Source organism: Physcomitrium patens, chromosome 10 (genome assembly GCF_059467195.1).
Source record: "Physcomitrium patens ecotype Gransden chromosome 10, ASM5946719v1, whole genome shotgun sequence".
Taxonomy (NCBI): Eukaryota; Viridiplantae; Streptophyta; class Bryopsida; order Funariales; family Funariaceae; genus Physcomitrium; species Physcomitrium patens.
This window is the reverse complement of record NC_143419.1, coordinates 10615494-10636746: the sequence shown is the minus strand read 5'-3', so window position 1 is coordinate 10636746 and position 21253 is coordinate 10615494. Positions and strand designations below refer to the sequence as shown.

The 21253-nt window shown below is 40.1% G+C and overlaps 3 protein-coding genes across 5 annotated transcripts; all 3 read left to right on the top strand.

The window, feature by feature from the left end:
* Nucleotides 1–786: 786 nt before the first annotated feature.
* LOC112287583 (PGR5-like protein 1B, chloroplastic) lies at nt 787–2447 on the top strand. The gene has a single exon (XM_024530711.3). It carries the CDS (start codon nt 1020–1022, stop codon nt 2085–2087), a length of 1068 nt encoding a protein of 355 aa, XP_024386479.1. The 5' UTR covers nt 787–1019; the 3' UTR covers nt 2088–2447.
* A 1259-nt stretch (nt 2448–3706) lies between these two features.
* LOC112287584 (protein IN2-1 homolog B) lies at nt 3707–7265 on the top strand. 3 transcript variants are annotated; one of them, XM_024530713.3, is made up of 11 exons: nt 3707–3800; nt 4321–4464; nt 4738–4803; nt 5070–5130; nt 5331–5414; nt 5586–5684; nt 5802–5922; nt 6104–6183; nt 6300–6407; nt 6622–6699; nt 6891–7265. In XM_024530713.3, exons 1-11 carry the CDS (start codon nt 3724–3726, stop codon nt 6966–6968), a joined length of 996 nt encoding a protein of 331 aa, XP_024386481.1. In that variant the 5' UTR covers nt 3707–3723; the 3' UTR covers nt 6969–7265. The 3 variants fall into 3 exon arrangements, with proteins under 3 accessions (XP_024386481.1, XP_024386480.1, XP_024386482.1); XM_024530712.3 differs by having other exon boundaries at nt 3707–3883; XM_024530714.3 differs by having other exon boundaries at nt 3707–3974.
* Nucleotides 7266–14051: 6786 nt separating this feature from the next.
* Nucleotides 14052–19159, top strand: LOC112287836 (glycine-rich domain-containing protein 1). The gene is made up of 8 exons (XM_024531348.3): nt 14052–15358; nt 15557–15692; nt 15792–16070; nt 16188–16334; nt 16477–16812; nt 16907–17606; nt 17731–17900; nt 18041–19159. The coding sequence occupies exons 1-8, from the start codon at nt 15132–15134 to the stop codon at nt 18629–18631; spliced, it is 2586 nt and encodes an 861-aa protein (XP_024387116.1). The 5' UTR covers nt 14052–15131; the 3' UTR covers nt 18632–19159.
* The last annotated feature ends 2094 nt before the right edge of the window (nt 19160–21253 follow it).

Genomic DNA, 21253 nt, shown 5'->3' with positions numbered 1-21253 from the left:
TTAATAATCAAGGAATATTTATACCTTGCCAACGTCTATTATAATTACCACTCTCTTCTTTCATAGTATGCTCCAAAACTTGCACATATTTAATCATTGAAATAGAGAAATTAAAAACATTATTCAACACTTTTGATGAAAAGAAAGAAAGATGCATACAACAAACACATTGTTTAATACATTGTCCATCCAAAATTTCATGTTTTGTTTAAAGCCCTATGAATTCCAACATTTCACTTTTGATGAAAACAAAGAGAGATGCATACAGCCAATTAAAACATCATTTTGTCTCAGTTGTTTATTCCATATATTTATCCCTTCTTTTAAGCTATCTTATATAAGAGATGTATTAATATTAGCATATTCATCGAATATATATGTAACTTCAAAATACATTTTTTTTTCTTTTTAAAATTATTAAAACCAAAAATTCTCCAAATAAATAGCAGCAACTAATAATTTATTCATTTTTCAAAATCACATTAAAAAATCAAGTGATGTTATCCAATGCAAAACATAAAACTTCATTCAAAATTGCCTCTTCTAAAAAGAACCTCAATCCACCTGCTAGAAGCCACTCAATGTGTACAAGTTCAATCTTCCAATCACACACATATATAAATACAGATTAGTATCGTAAAATAATATATACGAATACGGAGAGGGAGTCGTATCCCGGTGGGGGCCGTAGAGGGAAGGAGGGAGGGAAGGGGGCAGATACGCAGCACCGCAGCATAAGATGCAGGGGAAATGCACCACAAGATTCGTCGAACGCAGACCGAGAACATTCTAGTGGACGGGGTGCAGTCACGAGGTGCGGATAAGCCCCTGGGGCTCGCTCTACCACTGCTGCCTGGCACCACCAAATTGCGATTGATTGATTGCTTCCCCCCCTCTCGCAAATTGTTGCGCAATTCTTACTTACTATTGCTGTGGACCTGCACCCCAGCGAGAGTTTGTTTTTGTCGCCGAGAGAATTCCTCACTTGGGTCCACTCCAATCGGTAATTTCGATCAGCCATGGAGCTGGTTGCAGGTATGGCTGCGCCTGCTACCACGAATCCCAGCTTGATGATCAGTGGCTTGGCGAATTCTAGCGGTTGCAGGTTGCGCGCGGCGAGAGCGATTCAGGGTTTGCATTTGCCGGAATTGAGGGTGCGAGCAGGTCGGGCGTTGGTATGGCGGGTGGGTGCGACGGGGAGTGCGAAGCGGGGCGTGGTGGTGATGCAGGCCAGTTCGAATGGGAACGATCCTGGAAGCGATTCGGAAGTAGATGACAAGGTTTTGCCCTACTGCGACATCAACAAGAAGCAGAAGAAGACGCTGGGCGAGATGGAGCAAGATTTTCTTGAGGCCCTGCAGTCTTTTTACTTTGATTCCAAACCCATCATGTCGAACGAGGAGTTTGACCTTTTGAAGGAGGAGCTGACATGGGAGGGCAGTAGTGTCGTGATTCTGAGCTCGGACGAGCAGCGGTTTTTGGAAGCGTCGTTGTCCTATGCTGCTGGAAAGCCTATTCTGTCTGATCAGGCATTCGACGAACTAAAGCTGAAGCTGAAGCAGAAGGGTAGCAAGGTGGCTATGGCAGGACCTCGGTGCAGTCTCCGGAGCAAGAAGGTGGTGAGCGACGCATCAGTGGATTATGTCAAGATGACATTGCTGAATTTGCCGGCTGCTCTCATTGCCCTAGGTTTGGTCTTCTTTCTGGACGATATCACAGGGTTTGAGATCACGTACTTGCTTGAGTTACCCGAGCCGTACAGTTTCTTATTCACATGGTTTGTCGTGTTGCCCACCACGTTCTTGATGGCACAATCTCTTACAAATATAGTATTAAAGGATGCTCTGATCTTGAACGGCCCGTGCCCGAATTGTGGAGCTGGGGTTAACAGTTACTTCGGTAGCATTTTGACCATCCCCAGTGGAGGACCATCCAACAACGTCAAATGTGAAGCTTGCGGTTCCAGCATGATTTTTGATAAAGATACGCGCCTCATCACTCTCGACGACAGCCCTCCAGAAAAGAAAGCTCCTAGGCCAAAGAAGCCAGCGAAACCTGCATCCGAGAAGGTCTCTTCATCAGCCTAAATGCAATCCTAGTCTCATGAATGTGAGATTACTGCATGTTCAGATTACTGGTCGAGAGTATTAATTTTAAAGTGAGTTGTGTTAATTCAGGGACAAATAGAGAGCCCTTTGGCTGAACAGAACAGGACCACTCTCTGTTTGTAATTATGATTGTAAATGGAGTGAGTAGATTGGCACCCATTCTAGGAGTGTATCCAGCTGCACATGCCAAGACTGTCCGTTGCGCAGTTGTAACATAGTGAATCCCGTGGCCTGCTTCCATCCTGATTAGTCGATAACGTGGAGAACAAGGCAGTCGTCCTGATTTTACGACCTCCCTTGGCACCCAGACATGAAGAGAAATATTTTTACCCACAGAAACAGACCCATTGTCCACTTATTTGCATTCGAGTGTCTTCCTCTTAAACATTTCTTTCCAACTTCTCTGAATAGAATATACTGTGCATCTGCTATGTATAGAATGCATGACAACAGTGTCTGAAGTGGAACCCCCTCAACGACTGTGATGATTTGCATACGCAGGAGTCGTCGATGGAAATGTTTGAGGAACAGACAACTGTGCATTTGAAACTCTACAATTCTGTATGGATCATCTTGCATAGCCAAAACCCAGATGATAATGAAGGCAACCTATTGAATCTATGCCATAACCTTCGTCACCACATACTTAGCTGTTGGTCAATAAACACTCACGAGCTTATCCCTTTCCTGCTGCTATCCTTTCACCATATGTACTCTCAGTTCCTTAACACGTGAAGTCTTTTCTTCATCTTGTTAAGTCCTACCCCTGTCGTCGGAATTGTACATGTTCCACCGCTTCTGTGGCAGAATGTTATGACTACCGTGACCTCCCATTGCAACTCATGCATCAGCCTCTAATCAGGCAACCACTACCAACTGCCCACCAATTCTTTTCTCTCGAACAAAATCTAAAAACTGCACTGTCTTTCCCTGAGCAAAGTAGGTACAAAACGATCGACCCAGTTCAATCCATCTAAAATAAGATACCTAAAGATGCTCCACAACCATGGAAACCTGCAACCGAACAGCTCCAACACCAGAAAACACCTCATCAATCGGGAACACGCCACTTTTCGGCAGAACTTCATCAATGAATTTGGACTGCTGCAGTCTGAACAGTCTACTTCTGTGAACACTGCAGAAAAAATCTGCAATGGTCATAATATCAGGACTGTCCTTGTTTGCGAGTAGAATCTACAGATTCAATCTTCCGTATCCTCCAAAATTCACCGATAGATACAATATCAATAACGCCACTTGAGGCCACAATTCACCCGGCTATCTGGAATTTGAACATCGCACGAGGACATTTGCAGTAACCCTCTGAATTGAAGAGCAACCCTACTTCACTATGATGCTAATCACCATACGTGTTGGGTCTTCCGTGATACTCGACTCGTCGAAAGGAATTTGCAAATTTGAGAGCACTTTCATTCATCATTTTCTGAGACTGGCTCAGGATGCCATAAGAGTAGAGGTGACGGAATTCATCTCATACGTGCATGTCGCAGGAAGTGGGGCCGGGAAATACAGTCCTCTGCTTGTTCACGAACACCACATTTAGAACACAGTAGGAGATCATGAGCAGTTTGGAATATTGAAAGTATTGGCGGCCATGGCGACGCTTGTCACATCTTATCTTCATGCATGCAACGCAACCTTCGCAACCACCCTTCCTCGCCATTCCAGATTGTAAGCTCGTCTTCTTACATAACTGGTTTCTGGGGTTTTATTCCTTCTGTTTGGAGTCCTTTGCTGTACCACTTGCACCATTGGTATGTTGGGTTGGCAGTATTTTTCCGGGTCTACTTCGTGAATTATGATAAGGTGTTGTGTCTTGGGGTTCACGAAGGTGTCGAATCCATGGTAGGGAGATGTCTTGTTCATTCAACGTTATTTTTATTTATTTTTATTTTTATTTTTTTGTTGGTAGCTTGTCAACTTGGGATTACAGGAGAGGACATGGGGAATAGATATTTTTGGTAGCGCATGTGAGGAATTGGACTTCGACGTCACAGATGATTGTGCGATTCGAGTTGAAATCGTTCGATTGTGAATCGAATTGTTGTTACACCGACGTCGGTTGATTGTGTTGATGCCGACTCTGCTGCAAATTTCTGTAGCGTATCGATCTGTGAATGACTGGAGCATATTACATCGTCAAGAACTTGGACAGTAACTCAATGTCATTGTTTGTGATTCATCGAAACAGGATACAAGCTCCAAGCGTTCAATTTTCGCAGGTGTGCGGGAAGAATCTTGGACAGAGTTTCTCATCTCCATCAGCTAGGATTTTAAGGCGGAATTATGATTTTAGAAGGGAATTAGTGTCAGTAACGCGCAGCATGGCATCCAGGTTAACCTTTTACACCGAAATTTTGTTCACATGGGCTGTAATGTTTGGAATTTTTATAGGCGTCACCAACCAAGCATTTTGCTCTCTTTATTGTCTTCACTGAAGTTGTACGAGTGCTTTTTGATGTTCTCTTTCGTCACGCATTGAGAACAATATATTCCACCAGTTTGGGATACACTGCATGCGATGTGATCGGTGCAACGTTTGTCATAAGTTGCGTTTACGTGTAGTTTGTTCCACATTGTTAAGCAATTTCAGAGTGTTGGATTGCAGCTTTGAAAATCGTGAAGTGCTGGACTCTAAGTCCGCAAGCCCGGCAATCTTCGATGGCACAACGAGGTATGTGTGTTGTAACCTCTTTTGGTATCGTCCACGCACCATATGCAACAGCTGGTCTACTGCGTAGCATGTTTAGACTCAATGCTACATACCAACGTCAAGAGAGTCTGAATGATGATGTTTAACATTTTTATGAAAAGAACATTTTATCTTTGTGTAGGTTCCTCAAGAATCGGTGAATAATTGAAAAGTTTTGAGATGAACACGATTGTTGACTGTTTGGATAATTTAGTTTTTGACTGTTACGGGTGAGTTTCTGAATGAAGGCTATACTTCAGCTCTAGATGCCCTTACGCACAGCGAGTCTGGGTTGCTGTCAAATACAAGGTATTTTTTGAAAAATCAACATTCCAACTGTTGACGTAGGCTTAGCAATGAAGTGAGTATGTCTTTTGAGCTTTCTAAGAGTCCAGTCAACCCAAAGGGTTTAGGTTTTAATAGAATTTTAACCCATTGGATGAATGGCGTTTCTTAAATTGATGAGCAAATCCTAACGTCTGCATTTCGCATGCGGCGAATGGGTGCAGGGACTGGATGAAATAGAATGTGTAGAGATTAGTCTTTCGGACAAGCCTACATGGTACAAAGAAAAAGTGTACCCTGTTGGAAAGGTAACGATATTAGGCTTCTTCTTTTCCTTTATTTTATTTTTTCCTTTTTTAAGAGATGGGTGTTGTGTGTCATTCGTAAACTCTGTCAAATGGACTGGTCTCTTCTGAGGCATGTTTTTATGCAGTTTGTTGGCATGGCTCATCGATTCTTAATGTGTTGAAAATGTTTAGGTTCCAGCTCTGGAGCATAATGGTACAGTGACTGGCGAGAGTATGGATTTGCTGACCTACTTGGATGATCACTTCGGAGGACCGAAACTTGCACCTACTGTAAGGAACTTGTTCACCTGATTATCAAACATGAAGAATTTTATGCTTTCGTTTTGGGAGATGGTGTCGATGGTTTTAAGTTTGCTTGCTCTGGTTGCCATAAATGGATGTGAACAGGAGGAAAGTAAGAAACAGGCAGCTGCAGAGCTCTTACAGTATGCCGATACTTTCAACAAATTAGGCTTCACAGGGTTGAGTATGAAGAGTTCAACCCCAGACGAAATTGCAGCAGCTGTAGGTACGGTGGATGATTTCAAATGCATTCTGGCATCCTTGTTGGTTGTGCATACAATTTTATTTCACAATCGTCTTCCCTTCCTCCAATTGAGACAGCTGCAGGTGTTGGACGAAAAATGTAGATATTGCAAACGCAGCGATCATTTTTACTTCATTCTGATAGTTTCCTTTGGTTTGTGCAGCCCCTGCATTCGATTTCTTGGAGAACGCTCTTGCAAAATTCTCCAGCGAAGGACCGTTATTTCTGGGAAATTTTGGACTTGTTAGTTAAACTCTATTAATACTATCCTTTCCGTTGTGCCATTTAAGGAAAGTTGAACTTCAACATTGATCCATCATGTGCTTAGAATTGACTTTTCTGTGTTCTTCTCTCATTAGGTGGATATCGTTTATGCCCCTTTCATTGAAAGATTTGAGATTGCATTCGGTGGAATCAGAAATTACGACATTAGAGCGGGCCGACCACGACTCGCTAAGTGGATTGAGGTGATTCAGCATTCATTATATTCAAGCATAGAATATTTCCTTATCACAGTTTCAGAAACACTAATCCTAACGTTGTTTGCAAATGTGATATTTTTATGTGAAAAATTACTGGCTGTCACATAATTGCTGTCTTTCGAATTATTTTATGGTATGGTTAATGATGTAGACTTGATGCAGACAATGCCTAAATAATGAATGTCGTTACCTTCAACAGGCCATGGACAATGTGGAGGCATATTCAAGTACCAAGGTTCCTCGTGCCACTCTGCTCGAACTGTATAAAAAGATGCTGGTAAGCCTTTGTCATAGGATCATTGCTCTTTACACTCTTTACATCATGAGCTTCCATGTTGGTTCAGGATACTGACGATTCACGAAGCCAGTAATGGCGACTTCAAGCAGATGCAAAGTTCGTTGTTGCCAATAACTGCAGAATCTGTCAACGCTGAGGTCCTGTCTGATATGTTTTGGTTGAGAGTGCAGGAAAATGACTACTTCATAAGAGTTGGCGTTGCTGCTAACCAAAATAATTCTAGTGGATCGTCAGTAGCTGTCAACTGAGGATGAGGTCGCATTCCTCTTTGAAGCTAGCAGAAGCATGTAAATTGTGTAAGTGGCAGCTTAGTTGAAATTGACAGAAAACAAGGTCAAGAAATTTGTCGACGGACAGAGTTGAGTCATTGTAACCTTTGCATCGCATGTATAGCATTCTGTGTAAGAAATTTTCTTACTTCTGTTAGGGGATCTTGTTGTTCAGGGGTAAGGAATCGTGGTGAAATCATACTTTTCGTGCACACCTTGTTTATTGATGTCGATTGATACAACTTTTATGGATATATAAATACTAAATTGATGAGATTGACAGTGTGTTAACGGGAATTAGAATTGATTCCATGGTGTCATTGACAGAGATTTGGACGTGAACCCAAATAGACGCGTCTATTGTTGCAGTAAATGTCTCTTCATTTATTTCTTTTTGCATCCAAGGTTGTGACGGAGTCTTCTGAAGCAAGTTCTTTTCTTTTCTTTTCTGTTTCTTCTTTTTCTCACGCCATTAGGTGTAGAGTGTGACATACAATCTCTTTCGTGGAAATTTCTTTTCAAGTTTTATGATTATCGTTATCATTATTATCATCATCAGTTTAGCATTACTTATCAAAGAATTTGAATGTTGTTCTAGCATCACCTTCTTGCAATTTTCTGCAATGCTTGAACAAAAATTTGGTCAACTAAAGATGATAAATGGTTATTAGAGATTAACTGCAAGTTTTAGATTGGTAATATCATCCAAAGTCAACGGAATTTCAAGCATAGAATAATCATTATTAAGTTTAAATTGGTATTCTTTCTCTTTTTTGTTGTTTATGCTAGATATGAATGTCAACACAGTCTTTGAACAAAGTTGTAAAATGGTGTTCTATTAAAAAATCAATGGTGAAGACACAAGATTTTAATACTTTCACGACACTAAATAAGAGCTAAGCAATTGCAACTTAAACAAATCTATAAGATAGAATAGGTTGAAATGCAATGTATTTTTGTAGTATCATATAGCAATATCTTGCATATTAATGTTATTCTTTTACAAAGCTAATATTTTATTTTATTTCTCTACATGTGTTATATTTGGATTTTGACATGTTATCAAAGATCTACTACACTAGGTATAAGAATCTTTTAACTAAAAATCAAGAATACATAGTCAAATAACTAAGTGACTTAGAAATTTAAAGTTTTTATTAGTTTAGATCTTTATCAAATTAGTAATGCATTCTTAACAATGAGGTAAATATTTAGAGTTTTTTATATGTAGGTATTTGTCTATTGAAAGACAAATATTAAAATGTTAGAATAATTAAAATATTTTTTTGCAAAACAAATTTGTGTACCAAAGAGGAGAATACTTTGGAATTTAGATAGAGTAATTTGTTATTTTTTAAGAAAGAGAATTTAATGTTGCAATCAACAATTATTCTAAATAAATACAATAATAGTTGTAATGCATGTACCAAGATCTCTTAAAATAAAAAGTGGCTTTACGATTTTCTAAAAATAATTTAAAAACAGATGGTTTGTACAACCTATTTCTGAAATCTATTTAGAAATAAAAAAGTAAAATAAATCCTAGACAAAATTTTAAAAATAAAATATCACATGTGGCTCTATTGTAAAATTATTGATGTGGATTTACTAAGAAAAGACATTTTAATACATGACATAAAAAATATAAACAGATGAATTTTTTCTTTACATTTATTTTTATTTATTTATATATCATTTTAAATTATCATTTTAAAGAGTTTTTATATATCATTTTTTAATATTCTTATTTTTATTTTTATTTAGTTATATGTAGCATTGTAAATTAATGAAAAACTTACTGAAAGTAATCGTATGTTAGAAATCGTTACAATAATAATAAATTCATGTAGAAAATTAAAATTAAAATTAACCATTCTATTAATAAAGATTGTAAAATATATGTATATATACATATGTAATTGTAAAAACTTAAGTTTATAAAATTTTAATGTAGATCTTAAAAAATTTAAAGAACAAAAAAACAAACAAACAAAACAATATAAACTAAACCTTGTTTAATTTATACAAGATAAAAAAGACAAGAAAATTGAAGCAATTGAAACAGCCAACAAGGTCACTAAAATTACGCATTTATATAAATACATGTATACAAATATATATATATATATATATATATATATGTTTTTAATGGTTTCAGTTTTATGGGTACTTTTGTAACGGAGGCAAGCAGTGGTGATTTTCAACAAAGAGCGATTAAATTGCGCAACTTTTTCCTATGCTTGGATCAGAACTCGTGTGGGGTTGAAGATATTACTTTGTGGGTTGTGGTTGTGGAGTGATGTGAAACATTTCTTAATGCGCATTCACTGAAGCAGTTTGGAAGGTTGTGGTAGCTTTTGCTTTTGTAGTTCTTTATTTCATTATTTATTTATTATGCATATTTTTCACTTCATTTTGTGCACCATGCTTTCTGTCTGATCTGCATCTTTTGCCATAAAAAATGAAACCAATTAAAAACCATCAAATTTGCTCAAAACCTTCAATGCAGCTTTTTGGGATGGCTAAGATTGGTCCCCTTTCCTGGATTTCAAACTAGAGTATTAATGTGTCTCTTGGCTTGTGTGAAGGCTATTTATTAATGGCGACCCCTAAATTAGTCCCCTACCATTCTAAATGAAAAACAAATTAAAAAATATATATATATATATATATATATATATCTTTGACGTTGTTAATCACATAATATTTAATTCATGATCATACAATGAATATAGTCATTACTAAATACTGGTGTGTGTTGATGGAGGAGAGATTGTTGAAATGACAAGGAAATTTTTATGCTTGTTTGCATGTGGGGTTAAAAATAAGCAATTAATGGATGAGATGAATTTTGTTTATTAGTGTTATGGTTCACACAAGCATTGTCTTCCACATGCAGTTCCTCTCTAACTGGCATTCCCATTACTTTAATGGAAATAATTAACCGTCTTTTTGGGGGAAAAAAAGAACTTGGAAATGAAAATAAAATTATTATTATTCTTATTGTTACTATTGTTGTTGTTGTTGTTATTTACATATTTCATGTGTGTGTTAGCAACTAACTAATCACAAGTATATGTTAATAAAACAATAACAATAAATATGAAAAAATTAATAAAAAAATAAGAGAAGATAACACCATACTTAATATGAGAAAAAATGCATGTCCACAGTGTGTTACTTGCATAATCAAAACTTTGTCAACAAATGTGTGGTTGGATAAGGAAGTGACAAACAAACCCTAATTCATCCAACAAAGGAACATTCATCATCATTCATCTACATTTGCTTCACCATTGCCAAGTATAGACATTGGATAATAAAATCAAGTAAATAAAAGGAGGAGAGGGTCCTATAGTCGTGCCCCATAGCCACTTATTAACAAAGAGAGGGAGGGAGGATTGCATTAGTTAAAAGCATTTTATTGGGTGGGATCAATAGCCTTTTGGCTTCAACTAAAATACATATGTTTTTTTCTTGTAGAGTTCCACCAAATATTAATAGGAATTATAATCCCACTTCCACCCACAAAGGTTAACCAAAAAGTTAATTTGAAAATCAAATAACCTTGTGGGTATCTCTAAAAGAGATGCAAAAAAAGAAGGGCTTCAAATAAGAGTCAAGGAATAAACTACACAACAATAAAAGGAACCAATAATTAAATCTATTGAGCAATATACGAATAAAAATCAATGAATGAATAATGGGGCCGTGTTGTTTTTTGTGGGGTGATGTTGGCTGCTTTTTACAGTTTATTTTTTCTTCTCACTGTGCGAGTAAAGTCAACCTATTTTTTAATGTTTCAATTTATTTTATTTTATTAATACTCCCTATTGGTGTGTTTTTTATTTTTATTGTGTTTGTTCGTATATTACTTTCATTCCAACAAGGATGTGCCATGTTGCATATCATTTTCCACAACATCATCATAAGGAGGAAATTGAAGTGCGCCCCACTTTCATTATTATTTTTTTCTTTTTTTCTTTTCCCCTCCTGCACAGGGAGTCCAAATTCACACTTTATGCTTTTGAAATGTATTTCTTACTTTATATTATTTTAACATTTTTTTCCTTCAAAATATGCTTTTTGATTTTTTTTTCGCGGTCTTTTGCTTTCTTCCCCCGCATGCCACCTATTTCCCTCCATCTCCCACCCATTCAATTCTTTCCACGTGGCCTCCTGCTTCTCAAAATACACCTTCCCTCCCTTTGGATGGATGAAAATAGGATAGATGAATGACACACTTGTGTTTGAACAGAACATGGCTGTTATGTATCAGTTTAATCCAATTTTAAGTGCTATATATATATATATATATATATAGATATGCAATTGAAGAATCTCACCTGAATGTTTTATCCATGTACACATTAGTAATTGAATATCTTTATTGAGTGGGAAAAAAAGAAGCACAAGTTTAATAATGCTACATTTTGAGTAACAAATTTGACCACAAAAACTTCAACTTCTTGAATACCTCTCACAGTTTTGTTTAGTTTGATTCAGGGTCTGTGTTAACTCAAGGTTAGATTAACACCACTTCATGGAATTATGTATCTATAGACATACATACATGTATTTTATGTTTAGTGAATCTGACATAGAAATTATTCATTACACTCTTGTGTTTACATATGACGTGATATTTCTTTTTAATTGAGAATATGTAAAAGCTAACCTTGAGATCTACATTAAATATCGACTCAATGTTTACCTCAAGATTCAATACTGTATTGATTCTTTAGGAGGGAAAGTAAAGAATTGAAGAATGTTTTAGGCAGTGTTCAGATTTGTTTGTAATTGCACTCAATCTAACCATACATACATTGAATGTTGGAATGAAGGACAAACATTGAAGTCTACGTATATGTATATATATATATATATATATATAAATGTTTTCAAAAAGAATGTGAGAAAAGATGCTTCAAATTTGGATTGTCTTTTACTTCATAATTGTTCAGGCACGTTGACATGTTGTAACTGTGGTTTTTTTCAACAATGAACAATGCCCAGTTGACAAGATTGGGATTTATTATGAATTGTGTTTTCTTTGATTTTATAATGTAAATTTCATTGCATTTATTATTCTGAGAGTTGCATGTTGAAGTATTAAAACCTACTGAAATAAAAACTATGTGTGTGTTGAAGTATGTATGCATACATACATATCTATATATATATATATATATAAGTGTAACTATGTTCAGAAAACAACACTAAAAATGAACCGTTTTGCACCAGTGGGTTTTATTATCATTATTATCTTTTAATATATTTGAACTTAAGAAATGCATCCTACACTAAAAACACAAATGCCATGTTATCTATTGTGCCAAAACAATATTTTACTTGTTTGCTGTCGTGAAGGCAGATCCAGCAACGCAAAGCGATGTTAAAATTGACGTCTAATTAAAAAGAAAAAAAAAAGAAAAAAAAAAAGAAGATGAAATGGTGCCTTTACTTTGTGCTTTGAGGCATTTTCTATGTTTTTCTGAATAAAAATGAAAAATAGTGGTCACTAGTTCAAAATGTAAATTCTACATGCCCTGATTCTATTTAGAGGAAACAGAGGTGTGTAATGTTGAAGAAAATTAAAGACATTTTTATTTTAATAATATTAAGCACACAAACTATCCAGATGTTTTATGTGGGAGTGCAAAAAGTTTAAATTAAATTAAGTGTAAGTAGCTTGTTAATAGTTATCTTTAGAAAGAGAATTGTAACTGAGTTGTTTAGGCTAAAAATTCCTGCTTCTAATGTATGTTTTTATATATATATATATATATATATATATATATAATTTTGCTATAATGTACTCAACCATAAGCTTCTAGAAACTTCTTACTGAGACACCAAATATAACCTTCTTAAACGGCATATCTCTTAAAGGAAATTCCAGTATATTAACACAAAATTATTCATTAAATTGATCAAAATTTTATTGAATCAACTTAATGGCTTTAAAAGCAAATGTTGCTAATGTTTGTTTGTTTGTTTTGTTTTGTTTTGTTTTTTTTTTTTGATGTTAAGTTTTTGCGAAGTAGCAGAAAATTATATATATATATATATATATATATATATATAGTTTTTTCATATAAATATAAAACTAACTGGAAATTTGACGTTACATTTAGTTGATGATCTTTGAGAAGTTATGAACAATCCAAATTATGAACCTTATATATATATATATATATATATATATATAAACATGTTGTCTTATACATTACAGTAAGTTTTCTATATATTATAATGTAATTGACAATTCAAAGATATAAATACATGAATATTATTTTAAAATATCAACTGTGTATTTATTTAATCACTTAAAAATTGAAGGAGGTTAGACACTAGTTTCACAACTCTTATATATATATATATATATATAGTCCAAAATGAATCAACCCACGAGTGAATAGCAAATACCTGTACCAAATAAATTGACGGTTCAGAACCCCAGCAAATAAAGTCGGACCATGTCTTATGCAAAACAGCACAAGAACACCCTGGTGTCTCAAAAATCATAAAAATAATGCACCCCCAAAAATGAAAAAGAAGTTTCTTGTGAGATAAATTTTCGGCCATCCTTTGTTAATGAATTAATTTTTCCACCCATCAAATTTTTCTGGGGAAAGGGGGATAACCAATAACCAATTCAAGGCCTACACAGACCATGCATGCCCCCTTTCTAAACTGGTTTCCAGGAGAGCATATTCCAGGGGAAAAAAAATGAGTCTCTTCACAAAAAAAAGATAAAACAGGGCCCTCTTCCTCGTCTACTGACTTTATTTACATTTATCTATATATATTTATGTATATATTATAAGCAGATGAGAAAGTGGGCGGCGAACTGCAAGGCTTCGGCTTCGGGGCAGGAGAAGTGCATGTGTGAACGGAGATTCGAGCACGGGGCGGGGGGGGGGGGGTGTTGGGACCGGCACCGGAGCCCGTGGGGAGCCGTGGTGTCTACGCCTCGGTCACGGCGGAGCTCGTCCGCGTGCGGGGTGCCGTTGACAAATATATCAGTGTCTCCAACTGATCAGTGCGACTCCTGGCCGGACGCACCTCAATCCATCGACGAAGCTGATGATGTTGATGATGCATCCATTGTTCGTCCCCCTTCCTTCCTTCCCGATTTTGCACCGCACTTTTGCATGTAGCGATGTGGTGCGAAAGCGCGGTTTGCTCGCGGTGGTCTTCCTGCAAATTGGGGCGGGGTGCGTGGTGGACGTAGCTGGGTGGGGTGGAGGAGGGGGAGGAAGAGGAGGACCCAGGCTGGGGAATCTGGCTGCATCTTCTGGTGGAGTATATGCCCATCAGTCACTTCTCCATTCACTGGGAACTCTAGTGAGGTGGAGATCGATTCACCGGCCTGTCGGATCTGGCCACAGTGGAAGAGGGAGTGGCGCAACGTGAGCATGATAGCGCATTTAGATGAGAACCCGGGGAAAAGCTAAATCTTCCGTTTTAAATCTCACCATCGTGACTGTTGTTGTGGGCCGACGACGAGCTGTGGGCGGTCCAGGGGTGGTCTTTCGTTAGTGGATGTGGGATTCGGACACGATACCAGCTGTCATGCTTGCAGCTTCCGCTTCAGTGTTTGGGTTTCGAGGGTGAGGCTTTTTGCTTGCGACGGGAGCCGGTAGCAGTTGGAGGAGTATTTCGATGACTGGTGATGTGTTGCTGGTTTGAGGCCAGACGTTGGTTTTGATGGTCGTGTGGGCGATGGTTCAGATTCAGCGCTGGGGTGGAGGTCGGCGCTAGAGTGAATAGGTTGTTGGGGGTGGTGAAGGAACAGGAAACCAAGCGACGCTGATTGGAGTGTTTCGATATTGTAGGTTGGTGCTATGCATTCCGTGTGTTGTGACTCCCAAAACCAGAAGCAAGTGAATTGTGATGCGGAGAAGGAGGGTTCATCTGCTCTTGATTCAAAGGGGCAAGCTAGCAAGGCCAGGGTCGTGGTAAGGAGGGAGTTTACAGTGTTGCAACTGGATAGAGAGGACTATCGAGGGATATGTTATGTCTGCGCGCAGAAGTAGAAACTAGTTAAGTTGCAGTTCCGATAAGCTATTCATGTTAAGAATTTATAGGCTCAAGTGGGAGAAAAGTATCGGACCGGTCTGGTTGGATCTGTGAGAGATGGCTTCGGATCCTGCCAAAACTGATTTCACCCATATACCACCATCGCTGCAACCAGAATCATACGCACAGGTGAAAGACTGCTCGGAGGAGGTGAGGGCAGCGCATGGGATTAATTTCAGTGTGGATCTGGTCTTGGCCGCCAAGCGCTACTTAGGTCTTCTTCGTAATATTGACAGCTTGCCTTGCCTTCATGGAGGCCCTGGCGTCATCCGCGCCATTCAAAGGTCATTCCTGCTTATGTTTTGCTCCTATTATTCATTGACACAATTATCGTATGATGATCACTGTGGAACAAAGTTTCAAGAATCCGCAAGTTGTCGACATTAGGGTCCCACGATGACAGCTTTCAGATCTGCATGATGGTGACTCAAGCACAATGTTCTGTAATTTGATGAATCTGTAGTTTTAATTGTTTCTTGTAGATATGAGCATCACTGGTTACCCTTGGTAGCTGACGCTCTGAAATTCGACTCGCTTCTTAACTCCTCTTCCCGGGGGAAGAGCCTCTTGCCGCCAATCGACGTGCAGTGGATCTGGCTCTGTCATTGTCTGAATCCGGTACGTGATCCTCCCGGCTTCGCAACTGAGGTTTACGACAGTCCTTGTCAAAGGTATTGACATTGTCCCTGATGTGTTGGGTTTGTATCTCTTTTACAGGTAGAATACAGAAAGTATTGCACTCGGAGGTATGGACGGGTTATCGACTACCCCGTTCTGCCGGATGTCGCGAGCGAGGTGAGTGCGCAGGAGAGATGCAAGAAGTTGTGGACAATTCTGTACCCGAAGGAGCCTTTCGACATCTTGGCCACACTTGTCAAGCTCCCTGGGGGATTTGGGAACCCAAAACAAGCGTCCTCGACTAAAGAAGTCGATGGCTCAGAGCTTGCCCGAGAGCTTGTGTCAGTCGTTGAAAAGCAAAGCAGTTTCTACTACCAGGTATAGCTTCGGACAGAACCTCATACAAACACTCTGGAAGGGATTTATTTTCTACGTAATTGCGGAGATGCAAATGGCTATGAATCTTACTCAGCGAACTGGTGTGTACATTCCCAGGTCTCAAAGCGATATGTGTGGGAGGACTCATTCCTCCTCACTGCGAAAGAAAGATACAAATGCTTTCTACACATCTTGCGAAAATTTCAGGGGAAAGTGTTGTGTGTGCCAACTTTCGATATCGAACTCATGTGGCACGCGCATCAGGTATGCACCTCAAGGGGATTTACCCGTATTACAATGTAAATGCACTCCCTACCACTTCCACAAGATCACCCCGTAATAATCTGAAGTAAACGAGGTACAGGCCGAGGTTAGGGCGTGACTTTTTTTTGTTTGGAAATCGCAGCAAGTGCCAGTGTCTTACGCCAAAGACACGGAGGCCATCATCGGAAGTGTTGTTGACCAAGCCGACAATTTAGAGAGAGGGCCAGGCACTAAGTTCGGGAATAGCTTCGAGGACACGGCGATGCTGTGGGAGACTGTATACGGACATCCTTATGAACAGGCAGGAACTCTCTACAGTGACTTGAAACCCGTGAAGCTGCCAGCCCCGCCGTCATCCGAAGTCACAGGGAGCTTACATGTGCTGGAAAGAGTACCCGTGTTTCTACCCTGGGATTTTCGAAGCAAAGATCTGAATGCCACGAAGTACCCTGTCCTCACTCAGAGACTTGTCTCGCAAGTAAGTAGTTGCCGTTGCACATTCTGAATTTGCTGTTGTGGGGGTAGGACATGGCGGAGTGTGTGCTGACTGGTTTGCTCCATCGTGAATCCAGGTTTGTGTGATGATCAAAGGCACTTCGAACTTAGTGACGCCAGTCGGGATGAAGAATGCGGAGCTTTTCGTGAGGTTGAAGGCGCTGGAGTCTTACAAGATGCTAAAGCTGGATGCTCTAGTGGCGCCTTCTAGTGAGCCCAACTGGCAGAAACTGTGGATCCTGCAATGCGAAGCTAAAACGAAAGGAGTGGTGTTGGAGTTGCGGTACCACGCCGATGGATGCCTTCGGACCTTGCGCAAGACAAAGCGCATAGGTGGGATGAGAATCACGTGGTCGGAGCTCCAGAAGATGCCCATGCTTTCACAGGAGGTCGTGTGGACGCTAGGGAAGAAACGGATCAATTCCCACGCTGGAACGCATCCCGTACAGCTCCGCCTTGGAATTTCTATGACACCTCCAGCTCTGGGTTCTTACTTGTTGAAATCGGTTCCAGATAGGGTCACGGATGACAAGGGACAGATGCTATCCAGCACGATAGTGCGCATGAGGCGAAACCAACCGCAGAGCGGCCGCTGGGTATCGCGAACTGTGCTCAATCATGCAGGCAAGGAGAACTTCGTCATTCGCATTAGAGCTGCCAAGGGTATTTGGAAGAAGAACGGAGATCGACCTGTCGGTGTAGATTGGGATGATCGCATCATCAATGTTCACGAAGGAGGGTGGAACTACGTTGCCAGCGGCATTGGCATTGCTTCTGGTAAGTGTTCCAAGTTTTCGGCTGTCGCAGAATTCTTGAAGCAGGTCGTTTGACTTCTGTACGACAGGAAGGCATTTGCATGGTTGCGGACGGGTACTAAAGTTGGCTTTCAACCGTACTACAGAGAAGATTATCGGAACCGCCAAACCTAAAGCCCATGAATTGGAGGAGTATAAACTAAGCTGGGCGTTGTCTACTGGAGATACCCTTGTCGTCTCTAGACCGATGGGAGCTCTTGATTGGGAGCGACATCTTGAGTTCTTTCTCAAAACTCCTGACGCAAACGCCGGCTTGGTAAGTCTACCAGTCCATGTGCAATTAGGCGATCCAGTTGAATTCCTAAACAAAAGAAGTGACTTAGGTCTTGATGTGTCAGTATACTACTGTTACTCGCGTTAGGTGTGAAACTAAGATTCAGGATGTGCTCAATACAGGCTCGACTAGTGAATGGACGAAAGTTGCAGTACGAGGTGCCGGGTGCAACTTCGGAGGAGGAAGACGGCTTCGTAACCCTAATACGGTACAGCTCACAGTGTCCGCTAGGCAGGGCAACTGCGCTCTTCAACTTCAAAGTCTCCATAATGGAGGTTGTTCCGGAGGAAGACGTCCTTCTAGTGCTGCTTCTTTGCACTGCCACTCTCCGCTCTATAGCTGATTTCGGCGGGTTAACCGCTGGCAATGTTTACACCCGTCGACGGGCTCGTGAAAAAAGACCGGGACTCAAGGATTGGGGCTCTGTGGTTCTAGAGAACGGTAGCAAGCAATCCCCTCTCACCTCATGGCACACGAAATGCGCCGAATTCAGCGACGACGACACGGAAGACGGTGAAAATCTTCCCGGCCGAGTCGCGGCTGATTGGGGAGGCGAAGAATCCCTCCCTGCTTCACTCCCCGGATCCCTACCGGGCTCAAGGCGAATTCGCTATCTGCCACCTGCTGCAGGTGTTGCACACGAAGTAGTCGCACATGCAAATACTGGAATGTGGGGACGCAGAACGGGAAGCGGCATTCAACTTGACAGATAACCCATGACACCAGGATCCATTGTATGGGATCTCCTTTTGTATGATAATTTAACCATGCGGTCGATTGCAGGAGTGAATCGATTGCTGGTCTTCGGAGACTGCAGTCAATCTCCGGACGTGACCTACCAAGGTTTGATCAGTATCTCTTTCTGTAGAGTAGTTCGCAGGGCGGAATTGGCTGATTGCGAATTCATTGGGTACGTTGAAGGAAGAATAGTGGAATATCACAACGTATTATTGTAACCTGCCATTACAGTGCACTTATGGAAGCAAATGATTTGACGGAGTGAAGTCACGCAAGTGTAATAGACCCTCCATACTTTCACATTTAGCAAAATTTGTCTTCTAAATAGATACGGATTTCGAGATTGGATTGCTGCTCGTTCTGACAGAAAGGTACCATTTACAGGAATGTTTTTGTATAATCTGTCTTCATTTTAGTTGATCCTTCATATAATTTCTGGCGCTTTGCAGCCAGTTTCCATCTGAAGAAAATAATAAAATTCTTTTTATATCTTGTTAGTTGAACATTTTTGATACAATCTGGTGGAATGAGATCCCCTCACTTGTTGCAGTTGAGGTAGTTTTGCAACACTCACCTCTCTTCTCCACGTAGAAGACATTATTATGAAAGAATTTGCTATGCACGTAGAAAAAGCTGGATATATTTTGCTGTTTGTCTGAGTGATAAGCAAGCACTGTGGCTCTGGAAACGGATACGTTGTCAAAACAATGCTGGAATCATGCCTCTAATGGACAAGCGATGTGGAGCAGTTTAACCATGCATCAAGCACTCGCAGTACGACTTCTTTCGTAGTGGACTGAATGGGATTTTCCGCATCAACATACTGTCCACGAGTTAGTTCCTCTCAAACTGTTCTTCTGAACAATCTCAAGTCGGAGAGGGCGACTTCTACAGATTTACTTCCATCATGCTTCGTCGTACGCGTTTTTATGGTTCTGTAAGTGCAGAGGGGGAAGATCATTAGAGATTCGGAGAGGGACGCTGAAGAAGTGGCAGCTATTGCCCAGGTTGTGAAAGTTTTGACTCGAGGGGGGCTGGGGCGGGGTTGGGCTTTGAACAGGACTCAAAGAAGGGTATTAGCTAAAGTGTCTCTCTTCCCTCTTCAGAAGCGTCACCATTAGGTCAGTACTTTCCTGACAAGAACTGACGTTCAAATTCCCTCATATCTGTGGTCGTAAATGCTCAAGAGCCACCTCCCTCGCCACGAGTCTCCTGTTATGACTGATCCTTACAGTTTGAAATTCAGGCCTTAAGGTTATGTGGGTCGTCCTGATTCTTATGCATCAGTTCTGATTTTGCCCCTTCGTTGTTCTAAGCATCGTCTCTCCCGTCTTGATTGATAGTCTCTTGTTGCACGAACACTCGGCCTAGTCACTTTTCGAAATTCAGTTGTAGGTCCACTCGATTGCCTTGGATCCAAATTCTAAAAGTATTGTTAATAAAATCAGAATAACATGCAGGAATATTTTAGTTCGACAACTCGAGAAGAAGCAATCGTTTGTCATGCAATTGCACAAGAATGAGCTATTTTAATTTTGATGTGGAAGCAACCTTTGAAATGTATGCGAAGCCCTGAGATGCAGTTTCAAGAGGAGCAGGTAGCGATTTGAGCTAGAGTCGAACCGAAGTCCCTGCGATGGAGTAGCACCGGTAAAGCGTGAGTCCAGACGGAGCGTCGAGTCTATTAGCTAAAGCTAAGTACGTTTATCATCTTCTTTAATTTTCGTGGCCAACATCCACTTTGAAAGTTGTAGTGCCCACTTTTATTTGGTCAAGTACATTCAGTGACAGGTTTGAGAATATTCTTTCGGAAGCAACGTTTGTAGGTATGTAAGTTACAATGCTTATTAGAACGTATTTATTTCTATTCAACCACGTTTTAATTTGATCATTAACTCACCTTTGAAACCTACTCTACAATTCATTTTACAAACTCTTCACAAAACGTGTTTCGTCTTCCCATTCTGTGGATTAGCGGATCGGCGGATTTGTGGTGGTGCTCACAGCGGACTGACGATCTGAATTAGTGGGACTTGGAACACATGAGATTCACACCAAAAGTTTCGTTGCAAGTTTCCCTCTGTCATCGCCAAATCTTTTAAGCGCACTACCGTCTTGGTGGAGCTCCACGATAATTTAAAAAAACCCTGGTTAAATGATGGACTCAAGTTTTTGGTCAGTGAATATTATGAAAGGACGGTCCACAGCACCAGCACAATAACAACGTTGCTTGACATTGCGGTAAAAGACGGCGAGGAGCAGCGCGCATACCAACCCTTAGAAGTTGCGAAGGTATGTGGAAGGCTTTATCTAGAAGGAATGCTTGCGGCGGAGCAGGTGCTCGCAATGAAGGTGCACATCGCATTCTAACAACTGGGATCATTGGAAGATTCCAGTCACAGCGAAGGTTTCTATAGTGACGAAATTGAAAGGACCCTTACAGTTACTTGATGATTAGCGTCTGCAATTCCTATTTCTTTGGGGGGCAAGATCCGCGATAAACACAATCTGCTGGCCAGCAGTCTCTGGTCATCTTTTCAGCTTAGAGTAGAAAGACCCGTTTATTTTCCTGTCTTCCATAACAGATCTCGTCGGCA

What these genes read in the sequence shown, in the direction of transcription:
- LOC112287583 (XM_024530711.3), top strand. Translation starts at nt 1,020, where the DNA reads ATGGAGCTGGTTGCAGGTATGGCTGCGCCTGCTACCACGAATCCCAGC.
- LOC112287584 (XM_024530712.3), top strand. Translation starts at nt 3,756, where the DNA reads ATGCAACGCAACCTTCGCAACCACCCTTCCTCGCCATTCCAGATTGTA. An exon ending in ACGCGCAGCATGGCATCCAG is followed by an intron (nt 4,465 to 4,737) that starts GTTAACCTTTTA and finishes GTTGGATTGCAG; the next exon opens with CTTTGAAAATCGTGAAGTGC. An exon ending in CGAAATTGCAGCAGCTGTAG is followed by an intron (nt 5,923 to 6,103) that starts GTACGGTGGATG and finishes TGGTTTGTGCAG; the next exon opens with CCCCTGCATTCGATTTCTTG.
- LOC112287836 (XM_024531348.3), top strand. Translation starts at nt 15,132, where the DNA reads ATGGCTTCGGATCCTGCCAAAACTGATTTCACCCATATACCACCATCG. An exon ending in TCTGTCATTGTCTGAATCCG is followed by an intron (nt 15,693 to 15,791) that starts GTACGTGATCCT and finishes TCTCTTTTACAG; the next exon opens with GTAGAATACAGAAAGTATTG. An exon ending in CTCAGAGACTTGTCTCGCAA is followed by an intron (nt 16,813 to 16,906) that starts GTAAGTAGTTGC and finishes TCGTGAATCCAG; the next exon opens with GTTTGTGTGATGATCAAAGG.